Consider the following 19,722-nt stretch of genomic DNA (forward strand, 5'->3'; position numbering starts at 1 on the left):
TATCAACACTGATTAGCTTGTTAAGCCAATTAAGTTATGCGCATTGTTATAGAATATGCTTGGATTTCGGCACAGGTCTCTAGGCATACTATACAAAATCCAGGGGATAGTGGCTAGCCAGATGACCAGCTGTGTCTTGTGATATAGCCAACCAGCGCCAATATTCAGCATCTGGCCAGATATGTTTGGTGGCCAAATTTGGCTGCGTCAATAGGTAGGAATATCATTGGTTGGTTCCAACTTAAAAGGCCAGCACTCAATATCGGCTTGGCCAGTTTAGTTCAAACCAGCCAAAAATAAACCAGATATTCAATGCTAGTCACTGGAAACAGTTGGCATTGAATATCTGGGCTCAGCAGCTACGTCCCGTGGTCTGAATATTGGGCCCTATATATTTACATGTACAAGGGGTGTGACAGTCTGGGCACCTAGATTATAGAATTGCCTTTAATATGTCCAAGCAGGCAAAACAGAGCTGCCTAGTAGACACAGCTGTTTTGATTTTGGAGACTCTGAAAGATCTTTCTAGCGAGTAATGAGTGTGTAATTAAACTGGATTAAAAAGGAATGGGCTATAACTGTTGTCCTGAAATATTTTAATAAAGCCTCCAATATTAATCAAACAATATTCTTCCTAAATGGCTTGTTTCAAAAGGGAAAAAAATGTAATCTTTCTGTTTTATGAGTTTAAAGTCACACAGTCTGAGAATAAAGGGCCCTTTTACCAAGCTGCGGTAAAACGTGGCCTTAGCAGGTCTTTCCCAAATGCTAAGGCCATTTTTATTGAAGCCAGAAAATGGCTGATTTTCCATTTTCTCAATTAATGGCCATGAACTAATATTTATAACCTGCAGCATACATCATTGTGCAACACTGTCAAACCTTTAGAAGCTTAGGGCCCTGTTTACTAAGCAGCGCTGTAGGAGCACTAGCTTTTTTAGTACATGCTAATGCTAGAGACACTCATATATTCCTATGGGTGTCTCTAGCATTATCGCATGCTAATTTGTAGCGTGCACTAAAAATGTTAGCGCACCTTAGTTAACAGGGCCCGTAGATATATAGTATAAAATGTGCTCAGACTTTCAAAGAAACCAGCATGGATTGAAAGATCTTTAGTTGGAAGGGGGCATTTTCAATATGATGTCTAAATATGATTTTGGACATTTTGCTGAAAACGTCTAAAAATCAAGTGGTGAACATGGCCATTTTCAAACCTGAAAAACGTCTATCTTTTTGTTTCAAAAATGGCCATCTTGTAGATGTTTTCAGGCGTTTTGTGTTCAGTGTGTTTTTCTATTGTGACCATTTTTGGAAAAAAAAAAACATCCAAGGGAAAAATGCACAAAAACAAGCCATTGGGAGGTATGGGGGGCCATCCCAGCAGAGCAGTGAGGCAGCCTAGGGGGCACTGCAGTGGACTTCACATAAAAGGTCCCAGGTACATGTCTCTCTTTTTCTCCCTGTCAAAGGTTAAAACTCAGAATCGTATCCTGATTGTCTCCTACTTCGTAATGAACAAAAAATGTCCCACTAATCAGAATAAACAAAACAGTAGAGTTGCCAAGCCATATTATAAGGAAGAAAAAAGCCTCAAAGAGCTGCAAGTTATCCAACTTTTAGAGCTGAAACCAGTGGCGTTCCTAGGGGGGCTGACACCCGGGGCGGTGCACGCTGCTGGGGGGGTGCCGCGCACCAGTCAGCTTTGTTCGTTTCCATGCTCCCTCTGCCCCAGAACAGGTTACTTCCTGTTCCGGGGCAGAGAGAGCATGGAAACGAACGAAGCTGACCGACGCGCGGCACCGTCCCAGCGGCGTGCACCCGGGGCGGACCGCCCCCACAGCCCCCACCTTGGTACGCCACTAGCTGAAACGATCAGTTCATGATGTACTCTTCATCATCATCTAAAAAACCTTGGGGTCCTTTTACTAGGGTGCACTGAAAAATGGCTTGCGGTAGTGTAGGCATGGGTTTTGAGCATGTGCCGATCCATTTTTTAGCGTGCCTGTAAAAAAGGCCTTTTTTTGCTGAAAATGGATGTGCGGCAAAATCAAAATTGCTGCGCATCCATTTTGGGTCTGAGACCTTACCACCAGCCACTGACTTAGTGGTAAAGAATTCAGGCGGTAATGACCTGCGCGCATCAAATGCCACTTGGCGGGCATCCGTTACACGCCTTTTCAGATGTGTGTATTGGATGCATGCCAAAAATGAAATTACCGCAAGAGCCATGCAGTAGTCAGGCGGTAACTCCAGTTTGGCGTACGTTGGGTGCGCATAGACACTTATGTGGCTTAGTAAAAGAGCCCCTTTGCTTTTAATTAATGTTCTAACCATACAAATTTGTCTTTAGCAAACAATGTGAACTTTTCTTTAGCAGACACACCTAACTTTAGAATACGTCACAGTCAACTTCTGTTTTCCAGGACCTATTTCAACAATTGTTACATTTTTTTCTTGTCCTTCTGACCACTCATTACACTCCCTACAGTACATCCAAAATTTAGCAAAAAGAATCAGATTTCATGTGTAATCTACTTTCATGTTCTTCTTTCCAAGTCCTCCTTCTAGTTCCCTATCACATGCCACAGAAAGTTCAAACTTTTCTAATTCTTCTGAGACCCACCATTCTTCTCTGCCCATCCTTACAGCAACATCATCTTTTACTATATTCCCTCCCATGTCTTGTGCTCAACAAAGATTTTGTTCTTCAATACACTGTATTTTTTTTGCCCACTTAGGGGCCCTTTTACAAAGGCGTGCTGAAAAATGGCCTGCGATAGTGTACACACGTATTTTGGGCGCACGCAGAATCACTTTTCAGCACACCTGTAAAAAATGCCTTTTTTAAATTTTTTCCAAAAATGGACGTGCGGCAAAATGAAAATTGCCGCACGTCCATTTTGGGTCTGAGACCTTACCGCCAGCCATTGACCTAGCGATAAAGTCTGACACTGTAACTGGGTGGTAATGACCTATGCGCATCAAATGCCACTTGGCGAAAACCCAATATGCTCATCTGAAAATAATTATTTTTCGGACACGCGCCAAAAATGAAATTATCACAAGAGTCAAGTGGTAGCCGGGTGGTAACTCCATTTTGGCGTGCGTTGGGCATTCATAGATGCTTACGCGGCTTAGTAAAAAGGCCCCTTAAGCTTTTATATAGTTTCTGCCACCAGCTTTTTAAATTTGTGCTTTTTCACAGTTCATCAAGGCAGTTTCCTTCCCCACCCGAAGTCCCTTCTAAAGTCAAACTTGCATTATCTTCCTTGCATCCAGTCATGACAGCAACTTTCCACCACAGTTCTCCATTGTCCCATCATGTAGGCTCTTTGATCCCATTCAGTCAATAAATATTGTCTCATCTTCTCTGTCCCAGTCTTCACACTACTGCCTGTGATCTACTGTTAACCTATATCTCTTTAGCAAAGGCAGCCCATACAATTGTCCACTATTTGCCATCATTTTCACCCATTTTATAAGGTCTATGTGGCAGAAAAATATTTTTCTCACATGTACCCAGATTGTTATATTTATTGTTTACTGTTCTCTTGTACTGACTCTTCTTTTATTTACTTACAGCAAATTCATAGAGGGGTAATTTTGTGATAGACTGACTATTGTATTTTCATATATATATATATATATGACAGACCTATTATGGTTATCCCACTGGCGTACAACTGTTCAACGGTGGAAAGAAATATGATAAGGATGCTGCAGATAGAGAGACTCGAGGTACAAGATATAGCATCAGCCAGGGGTTTAAAATTCCAAAACCTTTGTGCTCCATTCTGGAACACGATGACTTCAGCAGCACGCAGTAGATTGTTGAATATTTAAGCTTTGGGGAGGGGAGGGAAGGGTTGGAGAAAGGACTTGCTAAGGGGTGTTTATCAGTATTCCATATATAAAAGCTAAACTGAGTAACTGATTTTGATGTGTTTGTTGAATTGTTAATAAACAGATTTACAAATAGCACACCTAATATGGGGTGAATTCTATAAATGTTGCCTAAAAATTGGCGCTGAAAAAAACCCTCTTAAGCACTATTCTGTAAGCCTAAAGTTTGGCGCAGTTTATAGAACAGCATTTAAGTCACAGGGGTTGTGCTAAAATTTAGGTGCGCTCATTTCCACCAATGAAAATGTGCAAATATCTGCATCTAAATTTAGGTGCGGAACCCCCTTATTCTATAATTGTGCTTGTAACCAAAAACCACACTCATGATCCACTCCCAACTGCCCATGACCCTCCCATTTCCACGCCCCCTTTTTGGGGATGCACGGATTCCACGCCTATATTTATGCACATAAATACCAATTAAATATAATTAGTGTCAATAATTGCTTCTTAAAAAGCCATATTATAGGCGCTAATTAGCTCATTATTCAATTAAATTGCATTCACAAATTGGGCACATGTCCACATTTGAGTACACAATTTTTGGTGACTTTTATAAAATTAGGGAGAATATGTGTTTGTACAACTGTGCTAAGTCAATGGCTGGCAGTAAGGTCTCAGACCCAAAATGGACGCAGACCAATTTTCATTTTGCCGCATGTCCATTTTCAGCAAACATTTTTAAAAAAGGCCTTTTTTACAGGCACGCTGAGAAATGGATCTGCGTGTCCAAAACCCACACCTACACTACCGCAGGCCATTTTTCAGCACACCTTAGTAAAAGGACCCCTCACATTTCAATCTCAGAGGCCATACTTCAATACAAACTGCCAAAATGGCTATAAAGAAAACTTTCCTACAAACAGCCACCTACTACACAGCCACTTTCCCTAACATTACCCTCCCAACTGCTTAACTCGTCAGTTTAGAATTCTGCCCAGGACTCAGACAGAACTCCACGTGCAGCCCTGTCAGAGTACCCTTAAAATTCAAACATTCCAAGAAACCCCTTCCAGTGCAAATAAAAGAACACAGCTGTCCCTTACCTTTGCCAGAAATCTTCTTCTGCAACACTTGCCCTGTGTCCCATTACACAATTCCACCTCCTACTGCACAACTTTGCCATAAGCTGGTAGCTACAGGAACTCGTCCCCGATGCTGTTTCCATGGCGCCCACTTTCCTGAACACATGCGTGCCTAGCTGCAATAAAATTTGTTCCCAAAATCTTCAAGGAGGCTTCCCGGAGCTCTTCCCAACATGCATCCAAAATCCGCATCTGCCCTCCTTCCAACACCGGCCCTGTTTTCAAAATCAGACCGGTGTCGGCATAGGCCCTGTTTTCTGCCACATCTGATGTCTCTGCCTCCCACTTGGCAACATCACATGCTACCGCGACCCAAGCAGGGCTTTCCCTTGCCTGCCGCCATATCCAAAAGCAATCCTTCCCCCAGCACCAGAACCAACCCACGGCTATCCAGCTCCCAACCCCAGCTCTTCAACTCTTCTGCCGCAACTCCCCTGCAGCTCGGAACTCCCCTCAATGCCAAGCCTTCTAGCCCTGCAGCACTCGCCTACCTCAGTGACATCTGCGGCAATGTTCCGGCTTGGGGCCCGCCCTCACCACATCCTGGACCCCACCAGGTATTTTTATTTTTTTTTAAAACAATCTTTTTAACCTATCGGGTTACAATAAAAATAAAACAATTTATTTTGCCTGCAAAACTCTAAAATTACCCCAGTGTTGCATATACTGTATATCACCTACCACATAAAACAAAACCCAGAGCTTATGTAATTAGAGGCTTTTTTTTACTAAGTTGCATTATGCACTACCATGGCCTATTGCAGCTTAAAATGGCGTACCAAGGGACACACTCAGGCATCCTGAGGTAACTGCTAAATTAGCATTTGCTAATACCAGGGGTGTAGCTACGTGGGGCCATGGGGGCATGGCCCCCCAGATTTGGACCTGCTCCCCCCCCCCCCCCCCCCGCTGCCAATCCTTTCGATCCACCCACCTTCCTGCCGCCGTCAGGTACCTGTGCTGGCGGGGGTCCTCAACCCCCACCAGCCGAAGTCCTCTTCAGCACCGGTCTCCGGGCCGGCGTGTTGCTGCAGCTGATCTGGAAGGATTCTGTTTCTGTGTGAGTCGTCTTGACGTCTTCCACATTCCTACATGCAGCCTGCACGTAGGAACGTAGGAACTTACAGGACGCTGGGAGGACACAGAAACAGAATCCTTCCAGATCAGCTGCAGGTTGCCAGGTCGATTTAGGCTTTACTCTTGAAGTATCTCTTGTCAAACCATCACTCTGTGAGAAAAATAATTGCAACCTTTCCGTATGAATCTCTCTAAATCAATTCTATTTTGGAACATATCATGCTTCTGCATGGGCACGAAGGACAGGCCTCTACTGAGAACCTGTGACTCGGGCTCAGTCAGGTGATGGGTTGACAGATTAATGACTCTGGATTAATTTAACGTTGTGATCAAGTCTGTGGGGGGGCTTGTCTGTATGGCTGTGTCTCTTGCTGGTCTGACCGTTGTTGGCCTCTTTGGCCTCGCCTGGATCGGCCTCCGTGACCTCGGCTCCAGCGTCCTCTGCCATCCTCTAAAAAAGCATCAGAACCTGAGGAGCTGGTATCCGAGAGGTCTCCTTCTTCACCCTCAAAGGGTGGGCACTGAGGGGCTTGCTCTTTGTTTAACCATGGGTAAATGTTGTTTTTCTCATAGTCTTTCTCGTCCCTTTGGAACTTTTTAATTTTTGACCTCTGTAACGAATGTTTAAACGATTCAATCTTCGTTTTCAGTTCAGCATGGGCTTTATCAAATGCCTCCAGTCCGCTCTGCGTCTTCAGCACATCTAGGGCCTTCTGTATCTCTTCATTTATGGATATGGCTGTTTCTTTTGTTTTGTCTATGATTAAGACCATGAGGTCTAAGGAACATTTGTTCAATATTCCTGCCCATTGTGTTAGGAATTCTTTGTCATCTTGGAACATTTTGGGATGTTTCACAATTCGTAAACCTCTAGGAATGAACTCTTTTCTACAATATTTGATTAAAGTGGCTCCGTGGAGCCTCCAGGGCCTTTAGAACCTACACTGTCAATTTTTAAGCAGCTGATCCTAAAAGATTTAAGTACTATGGAAAAGACAAGACAACAGTTTCAGAGTAATCTTTCTAAACCAGAAAAAGAGGCACTGCTCCAATTAAGAAAGAATACTCAAATAGTGATTCGGAGAGCCAATAAGGGAGGGGCCGTAATTATTCAGAACCGGCAGTAATACGATGAAGAAGTTCTAAGACAGTTGACGAATAAGGATGACTACCGAGAACTAACTGAAGACCCCAAGCCAGTCCTGAAACAATCCATACTAGGTCTATGTGGAGAAGCTTTTGCTGAAAGTCTAATCACACAGAAAGAATTTAATTTCCTCACTGGTAATTCAAAGAAGATCCCGACGTTCTACACGCTCCCTAAGGTGCATAAAACCCTTATACAACCTCCAGGACGTCCAATAGTTTCTAGTAGGGGTTCTCTTCTAGAACCCCTATCTATTTATGTAGAAATTTTCCTACGTCCTTTAGTACCTCATAGTCAGTCATACATAAAGGATTCCACACATTTCCTGGATAGGCTATGTCAGTGGTCAGGACTAGAGGAAAGTTGCCTGTTTGTGACACTAGATGTGACCACCCTCTATACCTCAATTCCTCAAGATGAAGCACTGACAGTTATTAAGAAATCATTACAGCAGAATGGGATAGAGGATTCCCTAGTCTCCTTTGTCACGAAACTGGCTTCTATGGTGATGAAAATTTTTTTTTTCCAGTATGACACCAGGATGTTCCAACAAGTTTCGGGAGTTGTGATGGGAGCAACGATGGCTCCCTCAATAGCAAATCTTTTCATGACTGACTTCGAAGACCGTCATGTCTACCCAAGTCCCTTTTGGAAGAAGATCGAAGTTTGGGTTCGCTTTATAGACGACATCTTCTTGTTATGTAACACTAACACAGAAGCTCTATCTCGTTTGGTAATATACCTGAATAATTGCCAACCAAGGATTAAGTTTACAGCTCATTTTGAAAGAAAGAGATCACATTTTTGGACTTGACAATACAGAAAGATATGGGCCGTTTTAGGACAACTGTACATCGTAAGCAAACTGATAAGAATACCTTTCTTCAATATAACAGTTGCCAACCTAAGAAACTACATGATAGTCTCCTGTTTTCACAATTCCTGAGATATAGAAGAATATGCTCTGAAGAGAGGGCTTTTCGGATTCAAGCAAAGGCACTGCATAAACACCTGGTAAATAGAGGTTACCTGGAACGGGTTGTCAGGACAGCGTATAAGAGAGCCCAGTTTGAGACTTGAGAGAAGATCTCGCAGATGTGCATATATGTATATTGAAATACACCTAGCAATCTGGAAAGGTAGCCCAGATTTTAAGGGACCACTGGCAAGTAGTTCAAACGTTCCCTATCTTTTCTGAATCTAGAATATGGTTTGTATATAGCAGAGGGGGTAATTTAAAAGAATTACTCTGCCCGTCAATCCTTCCAGAAGAACACTCTACCCCACCTATATACAATGGTCACAAGAGATGCAGTGATTGTGCAATGTGCGATCTAATGGTAGAAACAACAGTCTTTAGACACCCTAGCACTGAGAATTCAAACTGAAAATCAACACTACATGCAAGTCAGACTATGTGATTAATTGCATTATTTGCCCTTGTAAAAAGATTTACATAGGGCAAACAACACAGACTTTATATACCAGACTGGTAGAACATAAGAGTGCAATAAAGACCATGAAGAGTACTTCCCCCCCTAGCCCTCCATTGCAATGATTTTAAGCCTGACTTCAGATCCCTTCCCTGCCTTTTGTTACAGCAGATTACAGCCTCAGGGCAGAAAGGGCTAGATAGACGATGCATTCTTCTACAAAAGGAGCAGAGATGGATCTTTAAATTAGACGCCTCCATCCCTGCTGGGCTCAATTCTAAAATTGAGTGGCTCCATTTCTTATGAAATCTAATAGGTAGCAGCGAGTTGCTGCCTCTTAGAAGATACACGGTACCCATCCCTGGAAGAATGGGGATTGGTTGAGACAGTGACAGCGTGTGATGACATCAAATCTTTAAAAGAGCTGCCATTTTCTGGGGAGGGTGTCTCTAATGCCGCCGTCGGCATAGTTGAACAGATGTATGCACACGAATGAAAGCAAGCAGAAAATTGGGTTGGTATGATAAAATTTATTCCTGTGTTTCTCCTCCCGTTGTAGATCTCTTTGGCCCGTGATCCTGAAGCAGAAGCAGAGATTCAAAACGCTGGCCACCATTGATCATGGTCGAGACCCAATGAAATATACAGAGACCAACTGATTGAAGCTAATTTCATTATTAAACTAAGTTCCTTACCAAGATAGTAGTAAGTGCAGTAAGCAATATGCTACACGGAGGTTTTTGCCAATGATGAGGAAGTCCTGCTCCTTGAAGACAACTCTAAAAGTCTAGGAGCTTCTCGAGGCTTTTCCTCCAGTAATAACCTGTGTGTTCATAGTTTCTTTAGAGAACCCTTTACACTGAGTGTGCATGTTGGCAGATGTGGGTATCTCACCCCCCCCCCCCCCCCCCACACACACACACAACCACTATTTAGTTTATATCAGCATTAGCACATGGCCATTAATACATCAAATAGAACATCAGCCATTTTACAACTGCAGTAAAAATGGCCTTAATGCAAGGGAAACCCCACGCAAGGGCGTGCTAAGGTTTATTTTTGCTGCAGCTTAGTAAAAGGACCCCAAAGCAGGCTATAACTGCTCAGAAATTAGTGAGTGGGCATGCCGTAGTTTAGTTTGTGGTATTATGAGGGTTTTTTTTCTCTGTTTGCCAAGGTTTTGTTTTCATTTTTCATTTCATTATGAATAAGAATGGAGGATGGGGAAAGGGGGAGATGCTGGAGGCTGATAAGCTATTCTTTAGCAAAATGACTACGAGATTTCCTGGCAGGCACTTGGCTGGGAACCAAAAAGTATGCAGGTCCAGTTACTCAGCTTAGATCCCATTTTCTTTTTGGAGTGCAAGAGAGCAGCATTCATAGAATTCCAGGGTGAAAACAGAGAGGAAAGTGAGATTGCCATCCCTGAAATTTTGAGAAACTGAGATCATGCCTAATAGCCTGGCTTAGGAGGGAGGTTCATTCCTGTCATGGTATGTGCAAAACTAACCCAGCTGTAAACACTGTCCTGCAGGGGTGGACAAGTGGTCTGGGTCCCCCTGCCCAGTCGCTGCCCAACACCCCCTACTGCTGCGCTGCTGCCCCCGCTGCCCTGGTCCTACCTGAAGGGCCCTGGTGGTCTAGTGGTCTCTGTGGGGGAGGGGGGAGCATGTTCTTTCCTGCCCGCTGCGCTGCCACTATTCCCCTGTCAGCGCCACCGTGTTTTCAAAATGGCGGCTGAGACTTCCCATGTAGTCTAGCAGGTCTTGACAGTCTCACGAGACTTCTGCAGGGAGTCTCGGTTGCAATTTTTAAAATACAGCGGTGCCAGGCAGGGGGAATAGCAGCAGCACAAGGGCAGGAAAGAACATATTCCCCCCTCCCCCTGCAGAGGCCACTAGATCACCAGTGGCATGCCTTTAAAAATAGGACTGGGGAGGTGTGTGGCGGGCATCTGAGCAGAGCCTCTGGGCCCTCGGGCACTGCCCAGTTACCCAAATGGTCAGTCCACCCCTGCTGTCTTGAGACAGAAAGATTTCCACTTGATACCCTCTGTACAGAAGAGATTCATGTCCGCTAAAGCTGAAGAACTCCTGCCTCCCCTCTGTAATGAGCAATTCCTTTAGAACTTCTTCCCACTCCGCAAGGGCCTTCTGCCTCCCTTTCATACTCCACATTTATGGAATTCTTTACCTTTAGAAATCCGTTTGGAAGATAATGTTATGAGATTTAAAACCTGGCTTTTTAATTGTCTGTTTATTACTGAGTAACAAGTTTAATTAATTTTAAGGGGAGAGAAAGATCCGGGTGACTGGGGTGGTGGGGGGAGATTTTAAATTGTTGATTTTTGTACCACCATGGAGGAGTGATTTTAAAAAAAATATGTGTAATAAAATGGTGGGGAAACTCCATCAAACACCAGCAACCTGCTTAACACCTGAACATGTTAAAGGTCATCCGGGGAGGGGGAGGGGGAGAGGGAAGGAGTCCTTAGCTATTCAGCAGCACTAGCTGTTACCTCAGGCAGAGTCTACCCGGTGACCGGGCTGAACTCAAACATTCCTACTAGCAAACTGTGATCTCTCAGCGCATTTCCAACAAATAGGGCAAACCTTTCTTACCATCCCTTTGTAATGCAGGGAAGTTCCGCTGTTGTTCTTTCGGCCACCTCTGATGCTCATATCCAGACCGTCTCCATTCCACTTCTTTCCTCAGGACACTAAGCTCTGCACATCTCATGAGTGTTTTCTTTTTGCCAGGCTTTCTGTAGTCCTCAGGGAGCTCTGTCGTTGTCAACAGATTTTTTTTTTTTTTTTTTTTTGCTAAATTCTTGTCAATCAGAAGAATCCCATGTTTTTATTTCAGGACAGCAACTTTCATCCCATCATACATAGCCCCCAGAAAATTCTTCTGTACTTAGATGCAAGCTCTGCTTGCTACTCATTGCTCCTCCTTAAAATCCTTCCTGTAAGCAGATGTCAAACTTTTGTCTCATTTTTGGCTAGGCGTGCATGCTCCCAGGAGTTCTTGATGTGAGCGGCAGGCATGGACACACACATGCGGATATGATTAACCCCACTGCCCTGTATCTTTCAGTGAACTGGCACTTCTTCAGCTGCTGGCTTTCAAACCTCTGTTCCCCAGTCATGCAGCCCAACTCAGCAGCCTTCTTTTTAGTGGAAAGAGGGGGGAAGGGAAAAGAAGGAAAAAAGGGAGGTAGAAAAAGAGGTGGAGAGAGGGGACTGGCAGAGTGAGGAGAGCTTCATTCATGTAAGAGATTTCTTTCAGAATAAAAGCCATGATAGGGCGTGGGGAAGTCAGAGATGGGGGGGGGGGGGGGGGGGGAACTAAACACAACAACAAAATAAACCCTTTTCTCTCTCTTTCTGGAAACATGCCATAGTACTTTATTGACTTGGAAACTAATTAATAATCTAGGATGAAAAGAAAATAGTATAACATCACAGTGTCTGTGAGGACATCAATGGTCGATTTAGTTTCTGTATTTATATTATGTGTTGGTTCAGTGTTTAATATTTTCCATTCCTGGCAGCCTGTCCTGGCATGCAGTGCTAAAACATACACCCATGCATAGGAACCAACTTTTCAAAATTATCAGGGGGTGGTAAACCCAATGGAAATTACTTCTCCCTGGACATAGTCCAATATTGGGAGTGCTCAAGCACCCACAGTACCCACAGAGTTGGCTCCTATGCACTCATGCGGAGCAATGAGGTAACAATGACCATATAAAATTTAGGGGCTCATTTCGAAAACTCAAGTTTGAGATGGTTTTCTCTACAGTGCATGCAAATTACAAGGGGGAGTGTTGGGGACTAAAAGTTAGATGTTTTAGTCTAAACTTGTTTGTCACAACTAAGTCACAAAATGACCACATGTCCACTGGCAGGATTAAGGCATGACCCCCCTTACTCCCCCAGTGATCACTGACCCCCCCCCCCCCCCCAAAGATGTGAAAGAAACAGTACATACCAGGCTCTATGACAGCTTCAGATGCTATTAGACCAGCAAACAGGTCCCTGGAGTAGCCTAGTAGTCGGTGCAGTGCACTGTAGAGAAGGGGACCTAGGCCCATATCCCACTCTAACTGTTGCAATTGTGGTGGAAAGTGTGAGCCATCCAAACCCATCAAAAACCTACTGTACTCAACTGTACATCACTACAATAGCCCTTATTGCTGCAGGTGTTACCTGTAGGTGGGTACAGTAGGATTTTGGTGGCCTCACCATCAGTGGCGTAGCTAGGGTAGTTGACACTCGGGGCCGGTCATTTTTTAACACCCCCCCCCCCCCCCCCAAATCCAGTACTAGGCATACCGAGAATACAAAACACTCAGGACCTATATATAGAGCAATTATACCATACCATAAGCAGTAATTTGTAGGAGTCACACAAGGAAAAGGAAAGCATCTTAAACACTACAGTGAGCACTAGAACATCAATTCACCTATTGTAAAACGAAAACAGACAGATTAGTACAGATCGTCAATCCTGCACAGTCAATGCCATGTCTTTTTCACAAACACAGATACACCTAATCCACTATAGAATAAGTAATCATAAACTTTCTATTTAGACAAAAATTAAACTGAACCCCCAATGCCAGACTCTGCATACAATGCAACACCACAGAAACAGAAAATGTCCCCTAGTACTGTGCAAAATATAAAGACAGCAGATGTAAATTTGAAAAAACTAACAAATACCAACCACTTTACAAATTAACAAATAGAAATAAAACAAATACAGAAAATAAAATACCATTTTATTGGACAAATACATTTAGCTTCCAGAGGCCAAAATCTCCTTCCACAGGTCAATACAGTATAGTGCTGTTACAGTATCCTATCCTGACCTGAGCAAGGGGGTTTTGTTCTCTGAAAGTTAAGTCAAAATGTATTAAAATTAGTCCAATAAAAAGATTACCTTATTTACATGTTAAAGCAAAAAAAATTAAAATATGTATTTTATTTACAGTTTGTTGTCTCTGGTTTCTACTTTCATCATCTTCTTTTCACAGTCTTCCTTCCATCCAGCATCTGTCTTCGCTCTCTCTCTCTCTGCCCTCCAGTGTCTGCCCTCTCTAATGTCCCTTCCATCCACTGTCTGCCCTCTCTCTCTGCCCCTTCCATCCACCGTCTGCCCTCTCTCTCCCTTCCATCCACTGTCTGCCCTCTATTTCTGCCCCTTCCATCCACCATCTGCCCCAGTCTGCCATCTCTCTCTCCCTTCCATCCACATCTGCCCTCTATCTCTGCCCCTTCCATCCACCATTTGCCCCAGTCTGCCCTCTTTCTCTCTCCCCCTTCCACCCACCATCTGCCCTTTCTCTCTGCCCCTTCAATCCATCTGCCCTCCCTCTCCCATCCATCCAGGGTCTCCCATCCATCCAGGGTCTGCCCTCCCTCATACTCCCCCCTTCCATCCGGGGTCTGTCCTTTTCAGCCCCCAGTTCCAGCCCCCTTATTCCACCTGCCCCTAGTTCCAGCCCCAGCCCACATCTCCCACCTGCCCCCCTTTTCAGCCCCACTATCCCACCAGTCCCCAGCCCTTTTCTTCCATTAGTCCTGAGCTTCAGCCCCCAGCCACTTCTCCCTATCCCCTTTTCAGCCCCCAGTTCCAACCCCCTTCATCCACCATATGCCTTGCATCCCCCCTTTTCAGCCCCAGACCCATTCTCCCACCTGCCCCAGGCATGGACCCATTTTCCCTCTTGCCCCTTGTCAGACCCCAGTTCCAGCTTCAGACCCCTTCGCCCATCTGAGCACTCCCCTCTGAGCACCCCCACCCCTCCCCAATCCCCTTCTCCCCTCCAAGCACCCATCTGGGCTCCCCCACCCTCCCTCCCCAATCCCCTTTCCCCTCTGAGCTCCCCCACCCTCCCCAATCCCCTTCTCCCCTCTGAACACCCCTCTGGGCTCCCCCACCCCTTCCCAATCCCCTTCTCCCCTCTGAACACCCCTCTGAGCTCCCCCACCCCTTCCCAATCCCCTTCTCCCCTCCGAGCAGCCCTCTGAGCTCCCCCACCCCTTCCTAATCCCCTTCTCCCCTTCGAGCACCCATCTGGCTCCCCCACCCTCTCCAATCCCCTTCATCTCGGCACTCCACTTCTCCCCTCTGAGCTCCCCCTCTCCCATCTGACCCCCCCCCCCCCCCCGACCCGGTCCCGTCCCCATCCCCCCTCGTGGAGAGCCAGCAGAGCCCTCGTCTCCTGCCATCACCCTTCATTTTTTTTTAATCCATTGCAGCGAAGCAGGCAGCGCTTCATGTCTGCCCTGCGTGTGCTGTGAAGAGAGAAAATCACCTCGCCGGCGTCGGGCCTTCCCTCGTTGTGTCCTGCCCTCGAGGAAATAGGAAGTTACCTCAGAAGAGGGCGGGACACAACGAGGGAAGGCCCGACGCCGGAGAGGTGATTTTCTCTCTTCACAGCACACGCAGGGCAGACGCGAAGCGCTGCCTGCGTCGCTGCAATGGATTAAAAAAAAACGAAGGGTGATGGCAGGAGACAAGGGCTGTCTGGAGCACCCCCCACCCGCTGACACCCGGGGCGGACCGCCCCCACCGCCCCGCCCTTCCTACGCCACTGCTCACCATACAGTATAATGGGGTAATGGTGAGATGTGTACCTGGGATCTTCTATGTGAAGTCCACTGCAGTGCCCCCTAGGGTGCCCCACTGCTCTGCTGGGATGTCTGTGTGGCTAGTCTACTAAGAATGTTGACCCCCATATGTCCCACTGGCTTGTTTTTGTGCATTTTTCCCCTTGGACATTTTCTTTTTAATGAAAATGGTCCTTAAAGATAGACACAATGAGCACAAAAACATCTAGCAAATGGCCATTTTCAAAACAAAAAGTAGGACTTTTTTCTGGTTTGAAAATGGTCATGTTTTTCCCAAAATGTCCAAAATCAGATTTAGACATCATATCGAAAATGTCCTCCACATGTATGAAAAAAAAAATAACCATTGGTATTTTTATTAAAGACATTGTGTGGAGAATAAAGCAGAGCTAAGCCTATACTGAGAAGTATATGCCAGCTCTTGCCTGTGCAGCACGCATATTTTGAAGCTGGAAGGACTTTTTGGCATCTAAAAGGGACTTTTTAAACTGTTGGAATAGTCATTAGGGCTCCTCCCAGATTGTTCCAAGTCATGGTTAGCCTGTCCAGAATGACTGCGATAAAATCATAGCTGTGCATGCCATGCCTCAACATTTTCATAGCCCACAATGTTGTGCTCCAGGAAAAATAGCATTGTGATTTTGAGGCAAAGACTGCTTTCAAATGCTTGAGGCCCTCAAGCCTGTTCCATTTGACTCCATATGATCCTTACCACAAAGAGGCAAATGATTGAAGTTTGTGGTGCAGCAGAATAAGATTCAGATTCACATAATTTTATTGGCATGACAATCTTATATGTGTTTTCAAAGTAAGGGAATTATAATTTTATAAGTCTGCTTTGCATGTAAATGAGCATTTTATGCACAGAAATGGGTGCTTTTAAAGTTACAGCATGGCATATAGGCATAGAAATATACACTCCTGATTCATAACACTTACTTTTATGTGGTATATGAATGCAAGGTTGGGCAGACAGGGATTGGAGATACTTAGTTTAGTTATCTTATAAAATACTATTAAATGCATGCGTATCTATGCAAACTTGGGTGGTAAAGTTGTTCCTGACTTGGAGCAAATGAAACTGTGGGTGGCTTTATAAAATCGGCACAGCATTATTTGAACTAATTTCTGTGCTGCAAATCTAAAATGCTACAAGGCATAATAACTTCATAGGACACACAAAATAAAATTCAAAATCAAAGCGTACTCGGGCCAATATTGAAAAATTATGCATTCATCCGCAGCCTATGAATACAAAACTTCATTATCCACGTATTCTGAAAAATTACATGGCTAGTATTTGGCTGAATATCTGACTGAATGGCCCAATGCTATCCACAGAAGAAGGGGCTGGGTTTGGGATGGGATGGGGTGAAAGTGGGCTAAATAATTGTCTATTTAGCAGCAATCTTCAGCTAATAAAGGGCAAGTCTATAACTGTGCCTATATTTAGATGCTCAGATGATACTTGTGTGGCACCTATTCCAAAGGAAGGTAGGTGCCTACTTTCTTGCTTTCTAGAATAACAGCTAAAACACTCATTTCTAGCACTTATGCCAGCCACAGAGCTACTGTAAATGTTTGTACCCAAATGTCAGAGATAGACATGTAATTTATAGTATTCATGTATCTTTGTGCTTTTCCCATGTGTACACTCACCTGTTAAATATACATTATGTAAGATATTAATATATCCCTTGATTCTGTAAAGGTTGCCAAAAATTGTGCATGCAAATTTAGGCACGTTCCTGACTTGCGCATGCAATTTAATTAAATAACAAGCCTATTAATGCCAATAATTGGCTTTTTAGCAAGCAATTATTGGCACTACGTAGATTTAAATGGGTCCAGTGTATGTAAAGTTAGGTGCGAGATGTGCACCTAAAATTTACAAGCATTCCAAAAAGGGTGCACAGAAATGGGAGGATCATTGGCATTTTGGGGTGGAATGGGGGTGTGGCTTTGAGTTATGCATGTAATTAAAGAATAATGGTGCTCCGTGCGTAAATTTGGGCATAGGCAGGGCCTTTTTTGAGGGGGTACGTGAGGGTACTGAGTACCGGCATCTTTTCCATTGTCTGCTAATATTGACCCATGGACCTCATCTAATATAATAAAACGCACCCTCAACGTTCTGAGGACAACGTTCTGAAGCCATCTGACGTCACTCCCAGGCTGAAGGGTTCGTGGATTCGTGGTGTGAAGCCTTCAAGCCAGCCAGCCGTCTCTGCCCCGCCCTCGCGTCAAACGTCATGACGTCGAGGGCGGAAAAAAAACCAAACAATTCCGGCAGCGCAGCGTCAGGGAAGGAGGTGGCGCTCCCGACGTCTCTAGCCTTCCCTTTGCTGTGTTCCTCCTTCTTCTGACGTCAAGGATGACGTCAGAAGAAGGCGGAACACAGCGAAGGGAAGGCTAGACGTCGGGAGCGCCGCCTCCTTCCCTGAGGCTTCGCTGCCGGAACCGCCACGGAGGTAAATTTAAAAAGAAGAAGAAAAAAAAAAAGAAGTTGGGGGGAGAGAAGAGGGTGGCCAGTAAAGTTGAACAATGGGAGCGGGAGGGCAGGGGAGAAACGACAGCATGGATGCGAAGGGGGGGCATGGATGCGAAGGGGGGGGAGAAGAGGGCGGGCCAGGCTGGGACATGGGAAAGAGAGAGGAGCATGGATGCGAGGGGGGGTCATGGAAGGGAGAGAGGGGACTTGCTGGAAAAGGTTGAATGGAGGCGGCAGGGGACAGAGGAGCATGGATGGGCATGGATTGGGAGGGCAGGGCTCAGGGAGAGAGGGGAATTGCTGGAAAGAGATGAATGGAGGGGGCAGGGGACAGAGGAGCATGGATTGGGAGGGCAGGGCTCAGGGAGAGAGGGGAATTGCTGGATAGGGATGAATGGAGGGGACAGATGGGCATGGATGGATATGGATTGCAGGGCAGGGCTCAGGGAGAGAGGGGATTTGCTGGATAGGGATGAATGGAGGGGCAGGTGACAGAGGAGCATGGATGGGCATGGATTGGGAGGGCAGGGCTCAGGGAGAGGGGAATTGCTGGATAGGGATGAATGGAGGGGACAGATGGGCATGGATGGATATGGATTGCAGGGCAGGGCTCAGGGAGAGAGGGGAATTGCTGGATAGGGATGAATGGAGGGGGCAGGTGACAGAGGAGCATGGATGGGCATGGATTGGGAGGGCAGGGCTCAGGGAGAGAGGGGAATTGCTGGAAAGGGATGAATGGAGGGGGCAGGGGACAGAGGAGCATGGATGGGCATGGATTGGGAGGGCAGGGCTCAGGGAGAGAGGGGAATTGCTGCATAGGGATGAATGGAGGGGACAGATGGGCATGGATGGATATGGATTGCAGGGCAGGGCTCAGGGAGAGAGGGGAATTGCTGGATAGGGATGAACGGAGGGGCAGGTGACAGAGGAGCATGGATGGGCATGAATTGGGAGGGCAGGGCTCAGGGAGAGGGAAATTGCTGGATAGGGATGAATGGAGGGGACAGATGGGTATGGATGGATATGGATTGCAGGGCAGGGCTCAGGGAGAGAGGGGAATTGCTGGATAGGGATGAATGGAGGGGACAGGTGACAGAGGAGCATGGATGGGCATGGATTGGGAGGGCAGGGCTCAGGGAGAGAGGGGAATTGCTGGAAAGGGATGAATGGAGGGGGCAGGGGACAGAGGAGCATGGATGGGCATGGATTGCAGGGCAGGGCTCAGGGAGAGAGGGGAATTGCTGGATAGGGATGAATGGAGGGGACAGGTGACAGAGGAGCATGGATGGGCATGGATTGGGAGGGCAGGGCTCAGGGAGAGAGGGGAATTGCTGGAAAAGGATGAATGGAGGGGGCAGGGGACAGATGGGCATGGATCGGGAGGGCAGGGCTCACACTCTCTCTCTCATATACAATGTCTTTCTGACTCTCACACACTCTGTCTCACACTGTATCACATTCACTCTCTATGTGCCACACAGTCACTCACACACTCGCTTGGTCTCATACACTCACTCTCACAGAGAATCTGTGTCTCACACACACTCTCTCTCTCGCCCACACACACACACTCTCTCTCACACTGTGTCTCACATACACACTTGCACACACTCTCATTCTCACACACACACACTCTCTCACAAACACACTCACACCCAGACTCACTCTCTCTCTCACACACACACACTCACACTTTCACTCTGACTCTCAAACAGCCACTCTCACATACACTCTCCCAAACATACACATTCCGAGGAAAACCTTGCTAGCGCCCGTTTCATTTGTGTCAGAAACGGGCTTTTTTTACTAGTGTTTTAATGAAAGATCTCAGGCTCTACACACCAATTCTGCCTTGTCATAGATTCTGTGACTGGTTGCAGGGGACCTGGCTATTGTGGGGTAGGTCCCTCAGGGATCACCCCACCCCTGAAGGGTGGCCTGG

The 19,722-nt window shown here is 45.8% G+C and overlaps 1 protein-coding gene across 2 annotated transcripts in view; it reads right to left on the reverse strand.

Annotated features, from left to right (window-relative positions):
* Positions 1-11,788, reverse strand: part of GASK1A (golgi associated kinase 1A) — a 68,472-nt gene extending 56,684 nt beyond the window's left edge. For both annotated transcript variants that reach the window (XM_030190026.1, XM_030190027.1), the window contains exon 1: positions 11,270-11,788. In XM_030190026.1, coding sequence (XP_030045886.1) covers positions 11,270-11,329 — 60 coding nt within the window. In that variant the 5' untranslated portion in view covers positions 11,330-11,788. The remainder of the gene's footprint in view (positions 1-11,269) is intronic.
* Positions 11,789-19,722: the final 7,934 nt, after the last annotated feature.

Source organism: Microcaecilia unicolor, chromosome 1 (genome assembly GCF_901765095.1).
Source record: "Microcaecilia unicolor chromosome 1, aMicUni1.1, whole genome shotgun sequence".
Classification (NCBI taxonomy): Eukaryota; Metazoa; Chordata; class Amphibia; order Gymnophiona; family Siphonopidae; genus Microcaecilia; species Microcaecilia unicolor.